We start from the raw sequence: 14,763 nt of genomic DNA, 5'->3' as shown, positions 1-14,763 counted from the left end.
ATTAGCTTTGCTAAGAGCTGGACATTTTGTTAAAAAGGTTTGTCAGGCGATTATTTTCCTCACTGCGGTGGAAGTGCACAGCTTTGCTGAGTTCAAAGCTCATCTCAGTCCTTGAATTATCAGGTAGATTGAAGTATGTGCATCTTAGGGGCCGCCAGCTCTACAAGCATCTTTCAACTTAATTAATTAAAGCTGTAATTCTGTGAAATGTATATCTATGTGCCCCTTCATGTATTGAACTGTATGAGGGAAGTATGAGGCTGTGTTTGGATCTAGAGGCTGTTCCCAACTCACTCAGAAATTTTTCACCAGATGAGTCCAGTATGTTACTATCATAAATTATTAAAAATCATTATGTTAACTGAACATAAGTAACTCAGTGTTCAAATGAAATATAATTCAACTGTTCTGAAACCAGTAACTGAATAGGATTTTATTAATCTAAACTGTTCCTTTGATTTACGGTGTTGTCTGCATGCCTCTGACTACTCTTCCAGTACTAAACAGTCTGTGGCAAGTCGGATGGAATGAATATGCCTTCATGGAATTTGCATTTAGAGTAATGCCTCTTTTTTCCCCAAGATATTTTTCTTTTCCTTAAAGCACAAAGGACCATCTATGCTACACGTAAGGATAATTTGTAAGCCTACTTTCCTATTTACAATATAAACTTTTGGGGTTTTTGTTTTGTTGGTGGGTTTTTTTTGGGTTTTTTTTTTTTTTTTTTTTTTTTTTTTGTTTTTAATTATTGCTTAAAAAAAAAAAAAAGCCCTGCAGATTTACAAATGTGTATGTTGCATTTCCTAACACACACAAAAATGACAGATATTACTTCCTTCAGACTTCTCCAAAATGTAGGGCGCTAAAGATCTTGGTAAGAATGACTTGAAAAGGCAGACATAAAGTTCAGTAGTGAACTTGATTACAATTAGTTGCAGATCTGATATTTGTGCCTCTGAACATGGTGTTTAGTCCATTTCCCAGTTAGCAATTGAGACAGTTCTCAGACAATAAGAATTTATTGTGATCTCTAGCAAGTAAGAAGTATAGAAGCTGCAATGATACCATATGCTGAATTAAACTGCATTAGATAATACATAATTTTTCCATGAACTTGCATACAGTATTGTATTCTTTGTATCAGTTTGTATCAGTAATCTTGAGAATGTAGTGTTTCCTCCTATTGCTTCAATAATATTTTATTTGGCTTGTGGTATTCCCAACACTTTGCAAAGTGTCTCTTATTACTGTTTTGTGCACATGAAATTTTCTTTTTGTTTCCTATCTTATTTTATTAAGTATACTGGAGTATTCAGTCATGGAAGTAGTTTGTGAAATTACATCTATTATACCACTTGAATATGACCTGATTTATTATAAGAAGATCAGAGCATAGCTCAAGTGCTCAGTGCATTATGCTAAACGAAGCTTTGTCTCTGAGGGCTGCCATAGCCTTATACTTTACTGTTATATTTTAACCACTGATTTCCCTTTAGAACACAAATGCCATAATAATACTGCTCAGTGAATGTTTTTGCAGTATTGAATAGCTGCTTGTTCTGCCAAGGGGGTGTCAAATTCTGTTACCAACCTGTCTGTGCTGTGTTACATCCTTTACATCTATCAGCAAAGATGAACTAAATAAATTTGGTAACTCAGTTTTGGAGGAAGTGCAGATTGCAAATCAAGTCAAAAGGAAGGAAAGTAACATTCCTGAGCTTGCTTGTGTACATATCTTGATTGCAGTGGTTCCTAACACTTTTAGAGGAAGCCTCACTGCTGTTGGAGCCATTCTTTCTCTTTGAGTAACGCATTGCATGCTGCTCAGGCCTCCCCCTGTGCTCGCACATGTTGTCTGTCCTGACATTGTTGCTGTTTCCTCTGCACCTCCTCCCTTCAAAGCCACAGGCAGCTCCTTTCTCACCTTCTGGTCCCAAAGACACCTAAGGATAAAGAAGGAAAAAAATAATGTATATATGTATATGAAAAAAGAATATTGCAGCTGAAGGGGGCTTTAAGCTGATAACCAGTGGACTGTCTAAGTGAGACTGAAGGAAGCTCCTAGGAGATCTGGAAAGGTCCTCAGGTGAAAGTGGTGGTGGTTTGGAGATAATGGGGTTGCATAGGTTAGCCAGAGGCTGATCAGGGATATCTGTCAACAGTGGGTTTCACAGTTTATTGTTTTACAAATATTTTATTTTCAGAACTACTTAGTTTTAGATTTTCTACCCTTTTTTCATGTATTCCAGGAGAAGTTACTAATCCTTGGGGCATTTTACCAGCATAAGATCACAGAATTTCTGCATGATTCATGATACGTATTCCTGTAACTTAATCATCTAGAGTGTTTATTTGGTATGTAAATGCTGGAAACAATGATGTTTCTGAGCTGATTTATGAGGTACTGCACTTTGAAATCAAACCATCTATGTGCTGTTTCTAAAATATCAAGTGTTATAAAATTGATGATAGTCAGAAAAAAAGCATTGATAGTGGGCTTAAGTTCTCTGTGCAGCTGCAGACAAGATCAGTAGGAAACAGAGGGATACAGACACAGAGCCAGCTATACTGCAAAGATAGGTAACTGAGTTGCTGAATGCCTGAGTGTGATTTTGTGTTGAGAATTATGTAGTCCCAGGTTTACATTTTAGTCAATATTTTAATAGTAAAAGCTCTTGTTACAGACAATGAAAAATTGCCTATAAGTGGGTTTCCCAGAGGAAACTGTGAGTAACCTTTCTGTGGGAACCAGAGAAGTTATTTGGGTAGGAGATGGCTGTCAGGAGAGTATTTGTTGTATATTTTATTTTACCTATTTGTAATTTAGAAGGTAAGGGAAAAAATGAAGCACCACCAAGGTGATTGGCAGGTAGATTCAAGTATCAAGAGGCAGTGGGAAGCAATATTTATAGTTCAAGGATCGTGTCTCTGAAGGCCAAGGGCTCTGTTTTCCCACTTCTCCTGCTTTTCAGAAATAATTTTAAACATACTAGAGTCAATGGCACTGGTGTTTAAAATGTTGGTGTTTTTTTAAAGGATAAAAAAAGGGGGTTTAAAGGGTTTTTAGCAAAGAATTTTGTATTCGTGTGAAACTTCATACTTCCAAGATTGCTAAATTGTTATCTGAGCAGAATTAGAATCTATTTTAAATTGCGAGCTGTGTGTACAATCGACTATGATCCTGTGAAGCCTACTTGTTCTTGACTGTTCTTCTATGTGGTAATACAAATATTTCTGAAATAAATAAATAAATTTGTAATAAATAAAACCAACAAAAAGAAGAAAATTGAGAAAATGGAGTAATACTGAGTTGTGGAAATTACCTGGATTAGATAGGATTTAGATGAAAGAACCAAAGAGGAATTGTCATTGACTGTGGAACCAAAGTTGCCCAAACCCAAACTTTGTAGAACTTTATTAATAAAAGGCAGAACATAACATAAGTGAATGCACTTTTGACTGCACTGGGAATTTCTGACCTGACATAATCAGGGCCTGAGGAGGGAAGACACTGTGCAGTACTTCAGTTTATATTTTAAAGATACGTATGTTTACAGTACCACAAGGCTAAAAAGTCCTCAGAAGACATTTGATAAGGTGAGTAAAGCTTCTTTCCCACTAGAGTTTACTCAGCACCTGGAAAGAGAGTTCATAAAAATTACAAGGAAACATACTTATTGCACAAAGACTGTCCCACCAGATGGAAAAATCTTCAGGATTGTAGTAGCGACCTTGTTTTTCATGAGCACCATGAGAGCAGAATTACAGATATAGTTCTTTATTGCATCTTGGTGCACTTGTAAAGCTGATAAATGAAGGAATGATGGGTCCATTTTAAATTCCTGCTTTGTAACCTATCCAACCTAGGCTAGCTCTGCTAGAAATTAGTCTAAAGCACAGGCTGTGACCCAGGCAAAGCTCAGTAAATACAGAACATTAACCTCGTATGTGTATTTGTGCTTGGGTTTAATGAAACTGCATCCAGGGCAGTAAAACGAATTAAGATGTTTTAGTATTAAGACCTACATTTTTATAGGTATCGTTTTTAAATTTTATTTTAAACTTAAGCTAATGGGGCAATTTTTGTGTGGGAGCTTTGAATACTATATTTATACAAATAATTGTAAGCACATAATTAACACAGAATAGCAGTGAGATGCTTGATGGGGAGGATTTTGGTACAAGGTTTCAATTCACTAGCCATTGAATGAAATTACTCTTTTGCCCAGAAATGTTTACTGGAAATGTTATTGTCTGATGCATGAGTGTTTCTATTGCAGAACCAACAGCAGGACACTGTTATTATCGTCTGATAACAGCCTGTTCCAGTGGCTTTGTACCATAAATAAATGAATGCGTAAGTGTGCACTGGGATGAACACACTTGCGGTAAAGGCCAGGCAAAGTAATAACCACAGGATTTAGTGTGACATTTTGCCAGCAGTTGCACATATTCTTGACTTTCTAACATTTGTTTTTTCAACTTATAAATATTTCTGCAAAGTAGGCACACTTAAATGACACTGGCTTCCTTGGAGACATTAAGTATATTAATAAAATGTGAGACAGAAGGTATTGATGCGTGATGGTTTTTAATTAGGGGAGGAAAAAAAACAACAGTCTTTTAGAAGAGAGAGTGTATTCTGAAGAGCGACATTTAATTGTCTCAATTTCTGTTCCTTTCCAGTATACTCTTACTTTTTCTTTTTTTTTGGAGGGGGGAGGATAAAACCAACCCCCCCTCCAAAGAAAAAAAAAGAAATTTACACTTGAAATAAGAAAAGTAAGTTTGAATGCCCCATGGACAGGAGAAGCTTGTGGGAACATAGGCATTCCTTTTATTATATTCAGTGCAGTCAAGTTGTGTACTTCATAAGAAACAGGAACAACTTCTAATACCTCACACTTCCTAATCCTGTTGCAACTTTGATCATTTCTCTTTTTAAGCAATGATTGTAACTGGACCTAACAAAGAGAAATGCAGTCGCTCAGCTCAGACAGATAACTTTTATGTTTTGCAGTATCTTTTTCATTCTAATGAAATCTTTCTCTCCATTTTAGACAAATATCACTTGCTGTGTCATAGCACATGGATTTCAGGACCGCCTGTGAAGAGGTAGGATCAGATGTTTTTCTTTTCAAACAATAGTAGAATCAAATTCCATGAACTTGTAATACTTTTTATGTGCAAAATCCTTTTTTCCCCCTCTTTTTTCTGAAATGAGAGGAGTTATATAATCAAATACAAGTTATTCAGCTGATTGCTTTATGGTGGCAGACAGACTTTGTAGTAGAAGATGAAAGAATTTGCCCAGGTGTATTCATCCCTAGCCCTCACCTCTGCCCATTCCAATTTGCCTCTATAGGCACAATGTAGGTGCAGGTAGCTATGTTTCGTATGATCTTTGCTCTTCATGCAGTGTTTATATCTGAAATCATCAATGGAGTCAGAAATCTGTCTGGCTCTGTAAAGGTGTGGGAAAAAGTTGGGTAGGGAGAGAGGGGAAACTGTGAAGATGACTAATATGAAAAGCAATGCCATTCTTATTTCATGAGGTAAGAGAGCTATTTTTGCTTAAAATAGGTATAGTTTCATAATGGCAATGCAAAGTACTTCTTTCCCCCCTCCACTAACTTTGCCTTGAAGTAAATGAGATGTATTTGTAGACATTAAAAAGAGCATCTTATTTACTCAATGATTTTCTATGAACAATTTTTTTAATGTGATTTCACAACGTCGGCAATTGAGACACAGTGAGAACTGTTTACACCAAATTACACAATGATGTCAGTGCAGTATTGTGGTTAAAAAGTCAGGCCTGTACACTGAGAATTGCAAACAATGTTAGGAAGTTACGACTGAGAGCAAAAAAAATGGCTGTATCTATAAGTATGACCATGATCCCATGAAAAAAAGTGAATTGGAGGGATGGAAACAGCACTAGAACCAAGAACTAATTGCAGCTAAAGCCAGTTTCGACCTGAGAATTAATTGGTATAAATTAGGGGAGAACAGAAAAGAAACGGGCTAAAGAACATTAAATAATGACAACATTCTGAAAGGAGTAGTAGGGTCAAAACCTAACATGACAGTTTAGCTTACCTTTGGGAAAGAATACCCTGATGGTTGTCCAGGATGCTATGTGTCAGGCTTTAATATCTCAGAAGACTCATGCCCAGCCTAAATTCTATAACAGAGTATATCCCAGATTATTTGCCTGGAAAAAAGCATTTTTGCTAGTTTTGAGGTTTGGTTTGGTTTTTAAAAGAGAACATGTTCAGTTGCAAGGGACCTTCAGTGATTGTCTAGACAGTGGCCTGACCACTTCTGCGCTGACCAAAAGTTAAAACATGTTGTTAAGGGTATTTCGATTTTTTTTTTTAATATATTATTATTTACTTATTAATACATGTATTAAGGAAAAGAGGCAGATACATATAATTTTAATAGTATTTTTATGCCATTATTTAAACTGTATGCTAGTATAAATTATTTAGTGGCAATTAACTTCACTCTGTGCCAAGCAGTAATAACAAGAACAGCCACAGAAAGATGACCTGACACATGAGTTCTATCTTAGGCTTTACAGTACAGTATAGTACAGTAAACTGACAGATCTATTTTATGCTGTATCTAGTTTCTAATGGGGGCATTGATTTCAAATTTAGCTCTTTAAAAATGAGCTGTTTTGTTGGACCTTCCATGATGGACAAGGAAAGGAGAGGATGACTCCACTCATCCTAAGAAAGCTCTGTGGCCTGGAGACCCTAAAGAAGCTCCTTTAGCTTTTAGATTAATAAACTTAAATGCGGTGGACTCAACCCTAGTTTATCTCTTTGTGTAAAATGAGCCTTCTGCCACAGAATCAGTGGTGTCACTTCCAAGAAATTCTGAAAACTGTGATCTACATCTTTCCTCCCAAACTAATCAAAGTTAATAAAATATAGACTTTCAACCTACTTTCATCAAATGCCTGTGTCTAAATAAATCATCAGCAGCCTTATGCTTACACATAGCATAATTTTTAACTAAAACCTCAACACTGTCATTGAAAGGCATCATCTACTTTGGTTTTTGTTCAGGGAAAAACACACTGAGCTGAATCTGAAAGCCCAAGAGGGGAAGCTGCTGCAGCTCCATGCCCCAGGTCCAACCAGTAGTGAGGGTGAATATGTATCCCCAGTAGACACATGCATACATAGCACACATATACACTACATGTACCCATACATATGTAGTTATGTACATGACTAACACAGATCACATACCGGCACGCAGAACACTCGCAGAAACACAGCACCAACAGGGAAAACACCTGGTATCTGATGGTAGGAAAGTTATTTTTTTCTTGTGGCTTATCTGCTTGCTAGTTGTGGGAAAATTTACGTTATTTTATAATTAATTGTTCTGGATTCCATGCTCTTTTCCCTCACTGATCAGCAAATGTATCCATTGTGCTGGTTCTTGTACTTACTCAACAATTTCTAAACCGTAAGACTATCCGGCTCCTCTTTTAGCCTTTATCCTGAGCTTTCTGAACTTTACAAGAGCATGAATCATAGAGTCACTGGGTTCTTTAAACGCTCTCCTGTACTCACTTGACCTTATTCTGTATTCTGAAAACTCTCTCTTGAAAGATAACCTCAGTCTCTGACATAATACTGTCCTCTGCAGTGAAAGTACCCTTCTGATGAAAGTGAGGACTTGGGATTATTATAATGCGTTAGAACATTTTCCCTTTAGACGCTCTTCTTCTTTTTCCTTTTTTTCTTTCTTTTTTTTTTAAGATGATATTTTCTGTATACTTTATGAACAAGCTGCATGTGCAGCTTTCTAACTTTTCTAACTTCCTAGCTTTTGAAATCTCATCCTTTAATTCTATTAGCTTGGCCTTTTTTATCTAATATAACTTCAAACTTGCTTAAATTAATAAATACCCCATTCATTTTAATGCTTATAATCTATTAATCTGTCTTTACAGTACTGTCCATTGTTTCTTTGAAAGATTAAATTGATAAACTGTTTGTTTGTCCTCTGCTTTATGTATCCTATGAATGATCTTGTAGACTTCATAAAGTTTAAAATTTAATACATTCTGTTGTTCAGAGGTCTAGTTACCTTTATTTCAACATCCATCCTGTATTGTTGTTTTGGGGTTTTTTGCCTGCCATAGAATGTGGTTTGGTTTTTTTTTAAGCAGTATTTTGACTTCCTCATGACTTTCTTTCATAAATCTTGTTATTTACTATTTTGGACTGTTTCTAGTTACCTTTTCTGATTTACATTTTCTGATTTACACATTTCATCCTAGGCTAATGATTTCCTTTGTTTATAAATGCTGTCAAATGGCAATTCTGGAAGGTATTAGAAAACCCTGGGTTTGTGGAATTTTTCTTAAATCTAGCTTCCACCCATAATTTAATCCCAAAATCACAAGATGGAAAATTACTGGCAATTTACAGTGCCTGTGAGAATGTAATATAATAGGTGAATTAAATTTTAAGAAACACGCATGTTCTCACAATAACCTTCAATTTTATGTTATTTTTATCTCGTGGTCTCAACTGCAATGATATAGTCTACTCCCAGTAAGCTCATTGGCAATTCAAACATCAAAACTTTTTTCCTCATAGTGTCAGAAAATACGAGTTTTTGCTCTAAGAAAGTACCTTAGTTCAGTAAGAAGCTCATATATATACATATTTATATAAATATATATTCTCCAAATGTCTAATTTACATATTGAATTACTCAGACTATATGAAACAAGGAAATTCTCTGAAAGAAAATCACTTGCAAAGAATGCCATAGCCAAATACTTACCTGGCAGATACCTGGCGAATCAAAGAAAATGCAGATTAAGTCCACAATCAACATTTTCCTGTCGTTCTTTGAGGTTGGAGTGTAAAATTGATGTGCAGGAATGGACTTGCTATCCTCTGGATTGGAAAATGTTGGTGTCTGATAGAAGAGGCTCTGAATGACAAGCTGAACACATTCCTCTGTATCTGGGCTGCATTCCAATGTTTTACAATAAAAGTGCTTTTCAATTGCGCTAGCAATACCTCCATAGAATGAGTAGCTGGACCATTTAAAAAACATCCTTTATGTAGTTCTGACACATATTCCTACCTCTTGTGTTCATTACCATTACTGCCTTATACCTCTTATTCATTTTCCCTTTTTATTACTGTACTTGCAATTATAAAGCAGTGAGAGGCATATCTCCAAATGCTCAGAGGTTAGCCTCAGTTCAGATAAGCATTCAAAAGTGTCGATACTCATCTGAAGTGAACTACATACATATTTAAGGCATTTTCTGCAGCCCATTCTCCTTACTCATATCATATTCTTGATGGTAGAAATAAATTTCAGGGCTTAAAACTAAATTGCAGAGGTTTCATTCATTTTAGGACATACTGGCCAAAGCAGGCACTAAAAACTTAAGGCCACCTTGCGTAGAAAATGTATTGCTTTTATCTTCCTGTCTTCCACTGGTTTATGGACTAACCTATTCTGTGATATCTGTTGAAGTCTTCCTACTAATATGAAGCTAGAATAAGCAAAGCTAATCAAATTATTTTATTACCACGAGGCAGAAGAAATAGAAAAAATAGCATAAACAAAAATACCTAGTCATGTATTGAAAACTAATGAAGACTATTTAAAATTGCCTGAAATACTGAATGTCTCCTTCAGAACAAAACATAGAAAAAGTTTTAGAAATTACATAAATGACAAGGAAAACCACAAATAGGGAAAAATGTAAGCAAAAACTTTTTCAACAGAAAACCTGCCAGTAGCCTTATTTAGTCTTATTTAGGCCAGATAAATTAAAAACTATTTATGTTGGAAGTCCTACAGAAAATTGACTTTGAAATCAATATGTAATTTTAAAGATGTTTCTCATACAGTATCAATTTTTGTATATGTTTGGTAGAGACTGCTGCTACCATGAATGTATAAATTGTAGTTTTCCTGTGAAATTACTTATTAAATATTTGGGAAGGCCATATACATTGCACCATGCTGGTTATGGTGTGTGTTTCTAAATTCCTTTTAGGAAAGTTATTAGGGCCAGATCTTATACTCAGCCAATATGGACAATGTGCTATAAGTAAGGGTATAATGGGAAAAGATTTTTAAACGGCCTCTTTTTCACTGCCTTATTGCTAATAATGAGCATGACCGTATACTTTATAGAAGCGGTCTTCTTGAGGACTCTGCCAACCTGTACTGTTCTCTGATGGTGATCTGAAGCAGAAAGTTCAGCACAGACTGGAGTGGCAGAGCAAAGAGGGACCAGTTTTCAGCCCCGCTTGTATTAGTTCAGGAACAGTAAGCAGTTTCTATACTCCTGCCAAGGACATCAGCTCTTGCTGTATCAGTTTTCTTTTCTAACGCAGCTTAAAAGGGTGTAGAATGAGATGTCAGAGGCAGCACTGTCCAGGTGCAACATTCACTGCATCTGTCACTTAGGTACTGCTACCTTCCTTCATCACTGCTTTTGCTTGAAGTCACTGACTTCTCTCCCACATGGAAACTCATTTTTTAACCACTGTGTATTGCTTCCATATTCATTCCCTAGCCTACCTCATTCACTTCATAAACATGTGCAACTTAAAACACTCAGTTTTCTTGCCCTCACTACAACAGGTGCCAAACTCTATAAATAGGGTGAAGAAAGTAGGATGGTATATATTTAAGCAGGGCAGTGTTCCTGGTGATTTTGTCTCAGTCAGTCAAGGTGCATTGGCTGAACAAGCTGTTATCAGCTGAACTATGCTTTTCTATGCATATCTGCTGTAAGGTGTTGCAGTTTATCATACATTTGAACACAAGAAGATGCCTTGCGTGACCTCACACCGACAGTTACAGTAGCTTGGCTGACGTGCTGTATGCTGGTTTATTACTGTAAGTCAGAGGTAGGGCAGAGCCCTCTGCCAGTGAAATATAGAAGGCTTGAAAGGAAAATTTTAGCACACTCTTTCATGGAATCTCTTAAAAATTAGTAATGGGAACAAAAGCTAACGTCAACTGCAACCCGCAGTCTCCCACCTCATCCACATACACACACAAGCATGCTATCTAAGCTCTTCAAATATAAGAAATGGCAAGGGTATAGGCTGGACGGATGTTCTCTTTCCAACCAGAATAATTTTGCTTGGGCCACATGGATCAAAAATGTTGATGTGCACAGTAATTTACATGAAAGCATGTAAACAGGATGCCTTCCCTAAGTTCCAGCTCTGGATAAGGATGCAGGAGCTCTTATCTTTATTTTATTCAGTTTACTGGGTGCTTTGAATGGAGTGGGGGAAAGAAGAGAAAGGAAATTTCAGAAGACAAAAATGAAATAGAATGAAATAATTAAATTCCAGTCATCCTTCTCAAGGACTTCTCTTGAGCTTAGCTAATGAAACTGAACTACGTTCTTCTCCTTTACATGGTCGTTAATGCTTCTGTCAGGTAGGAGAGGGAAGAAGGTAGTATAATTGAAGATTTAATTTTGAACTGTGTCATAAACCAGCTTTTATAAAGGCCAACAACAGTGAAGTGGTTCATTACATTTTAGAGTGTCTGATGTAAATAAGATCCCTGAGTGTGCACAGTCAGTCTTTCCAAGGGCCAAAATATTTTTCTGTTCCCAAGCTTGGTTTCCTTGTTAAGACTGAATAAGTTCAGCCCACATGCATTTAGAAACTGACTTTGAATTTTAATTTTATTCTAATGGCTAATTGTGTCTGCTATGGTTCTGTTACTCTAATTCCCACAAAGAACCCCCTCTGCTTTTGCAGAAAGACTCTGTGGAAATTTCATAGGGTTATTGACCAAATCAGGAATGTGCAGTCAAGTACATCAGAGTTACTATAATCGGCGTATCAGAGGCAGAATTTATTTGATTGACAGTTATCCAGGGAGGAGGAAAGGCATGTCTGCAAACTTTTCTGCGGAGAAGTCTTAGTTTATAAAGCAGAAGTTACGAGGAGAGGACCATGGGAATTTAACTATTTTACATTCTCTTTTTAGTCTCTTTCTTAATGTTGTAATATTCTGTGTATGATGTGAGAGGGAATTTTTCAGTGGGGCTGAAAACCTAACTTCTTTCATGATCCATAGACTTGATTTATATCTCCATGTCAATCAGTTTCTGTCTTCTCCTGTTTAAAAAAGACACCTAAATATTCAAACAAGGCTGTATGATGTTTTCTGTCCAAGGCTTCTACTGACCAAAGTGTGAGTTGAGTATATGGAACTCCTCGTTTTTTCTTCTTCACACTTAGTTAATAGAATAAAAATGTCAGACCAACTTTCAAAGTTATGACTGAGTTATACGCATTTCCTATTGGTGTCCAAGGGAAAACAATTTCCTAAATTTGAGTGTTGAGCATTGAGCAGAAGTGACAGAACATTGTATAGAGCTATTTAAAGATTGTCCTCGACCTTTCCACCTCTTTTAAAGCCTTTTGAGAGCAACTTAGACCTTTATTCTGACAGTTGTCTACTGTCAGTTCCATATTTGCACTTCTTCTCTCCATGCTATGGATGTAAGGTATCAGAGCACATTATGGGGGATCTTCCAAATCCTCTTTTAAGCTCTTGTCTGAGAAAAAACCCTCAGATTCAGCCAGGTCAGCCTTGGTAATTAAAGTTCACAGCAAGACTTTTGTTTCCTTGATCTCCTCTCAAGGCAGCTTTTTACAGACGGTGGATTGAAATCTGACCTGAATGAAGACAAAGTTTTACTGACACTGAGTCCAAGATTTTAGATGTTTTTATATCTGAATTTTCTGCTGAGATACATACATGCATACATATGTATATCTGTATCTATGCAAATAAGTATAGGTATCTAATACTGTTAAATTACCAGTCGTAAGGCTAAATTTTTTAATTGTTTGTAAGCAAATTTCTCATACAAAAAACACTCTACCAGCATTACTTTTATCCAGTTATGAAGTGTTATAAAGAGTGCTATTTCAACACAGCCTTCAGGGAAAAATTATTACGTATTTCAAGTACTTACACGTGCAGGCTTTTTCGCTGCTCAAACTACTGGCCCCCAAAGTAGTACAAACAGGTGCTGCCACGAAGAAACTGTTAAATTGTTGGAAAGTCACTTGTTCTGTATTGAAAAATCCTACAGAATTCTTGATCTAACGATAAACATAGACTTCAAGAGTAAGAAGTAAGATACTACAGGCAGTTGCATTCTTTCATCTCTTTTCTCTTATTCTTAACTTCAGCATCTTCATTTGAAAAGGAACATAAAAGCACAAGTCAGTATGCTTCCGGATCATGAAAAGCCCACAACAGGTTCATATAGGCTGACAGTGCTCACATCTGGCTAGTTTGAAGGTGTTACTGTTCATATATCTCTGTTAAAATTGGTGTAATATGTGGAACATCAACCTTGATTTCATGTCCAAGTGAGGTGTCATCATTTAATACAAAGATGGAAAGTAAAAGCACAGCTGCTCTGAAGCAATTTGAAAGGAATTTCACAAATTCATCATGGCCAGAATAGCACTTTATTTTTGTAAAATCTGCCTTTGCTAGTTGTTACTGTGACCATCATTTTCTTGTAGTCTGAGCACAGTAAATAAATACAGTGATCACTGGTTACAATTTTGCATATTTGCTGTTGGTTTTATGGTGACTGTACCTATCTCTAAGCTATTCTGTTTCAAAATACTGCTTCTGGCAGTGCAAACTCTAACAGAAAACTTTATTTCTTTATTTCTTCCTTCGAAGACAAAGACAGGGATTTGTTTGCTGCAGGATGGTAACCAGGAGCCTTTCAAAGTGCGACTGCACTTAGCCAAAGATATTTTGATGATCCAGGAGCAGGATGTGATCTGTGTGTCTGGTGAGCCTTTCTATTCTGGTGTAAGTAGTTTTTCTTTTTTATTTAAGATGTACTTTATGCAAAGCAAAAATACTCTGTATGTATGTGTGCGTGTGTATGCCCACACACATACGTATGCATTTACTCCCACAGTTTGATATTTCATTTTATACTGTTAACCGTAAATGTGTTTTAATATATCATCTTTTGAGAGTGAATCTTAGAAATACTCATCTAGGAAGCAGCAAAAAGATAATGAATAAGTTGTATGCATGATGACAGTATTGTTTTTCTGCACCCTTGAATATTGGAGCCACTGAATGCAATAGGAATGACGCAAGCAGAGATTTTTGCAGTGAGTACAGATACCTCAGTGTACTTACATATCTTGAGTATTGTCAGTGGAGTTGATAAGACAGTTGATGTGTAACTTTTATGGCAGGGGTTTGCTGTTAGAGGAATTATCTGCTATCCTCTGTCGCTTTGGTTGCTTCATACGGCAATACAACACCAGACTTCATGCATGCTGCGAGTCCATGCTGCAGGGGTCACCGGTTTTACCAGCACCTCATGTTAATAATGATAGACTTCAGCTGGAATAGTGTAATAGTGTGATTTATGTATTACTGTTTTTACGTGATGTGTCAGCTTTCTTATTTAAGCATCATATTGAATTTTGTGGATAAGAAACTGAGCTTTGTAGACAATTATTTGGAAGATGTGTAAAATGTTATATAGAATAATATTGTAGGATTTGGAGCTATTGTAATGCTAAGTTTTTATTTAATTCTAAAAGATTGCTAAATATAATAGCAGCCATTTACTATTCATTTCTATAGACATTTTTATAGGTACTGTAATTGTATCTTATATTTTTAAGATCTATGGGAAACTATTATAAACATTCTGCTCTC

At 36.2% G+C, this 14,763-nt stretch overlaps 1 protein-coding gene across 9 annotated transcripts in view; it reads left to right on the top strand.

The window, feature by feature from the left end:
• The window catches only part of SNTG1 (syntrophin gamma 1), a 325,021-nt gene that overhangs the window by 160,200 nt on the left and 150,058 nt on the right, over positions 1-14,763 (top strand). For 7 of the 9 annotated variants that reach the window (XR_003993467.1, XR_003993462.1, XM_030499511.1 and 4 more), the window contains exons 2-3: positions 5,061-5,115; positions 13,756-13,890. Coding sequence is in view for 5 of the 9 variants with exons in the window: in XM_030499498.1 (XP_030355358.1) it covers positions 5,089-5,115; positions 13,756-13,890 (162 nt within the window). In the remaining 4 variants the exon portion in view is untranslated. Of the gene's footprint in view, positions 1-3,571; positions 3,598-5,060; positions 5,116-13,755; positions 13,891-14,763 lie in introns of those variants that run through there. The other 2 variants (XM_030499481.1, XM_030499521.1) reach the window with 2 other exon arrangements.

Source organism: Strigops habroptila, chromosome 1, assembly GCF_004027225.2.
Source record: "Strigops habroptila isolate Jane chromosome 1, bStrHab1.2.pri, whole genome shotgun sequence".
In the NCBI taxonomy this organism is placed as follows: domain Eukaryota; kingdom Metazoa; phylum Chordata; class Aves; order Psittaciformes; family Psittacidae; genus Strigops; species Strigops habroptila.
Note: the sequence above shows the minus strand (reverse complement) of the source record. Positions and strands in the feature narration are given on the sequence as shown.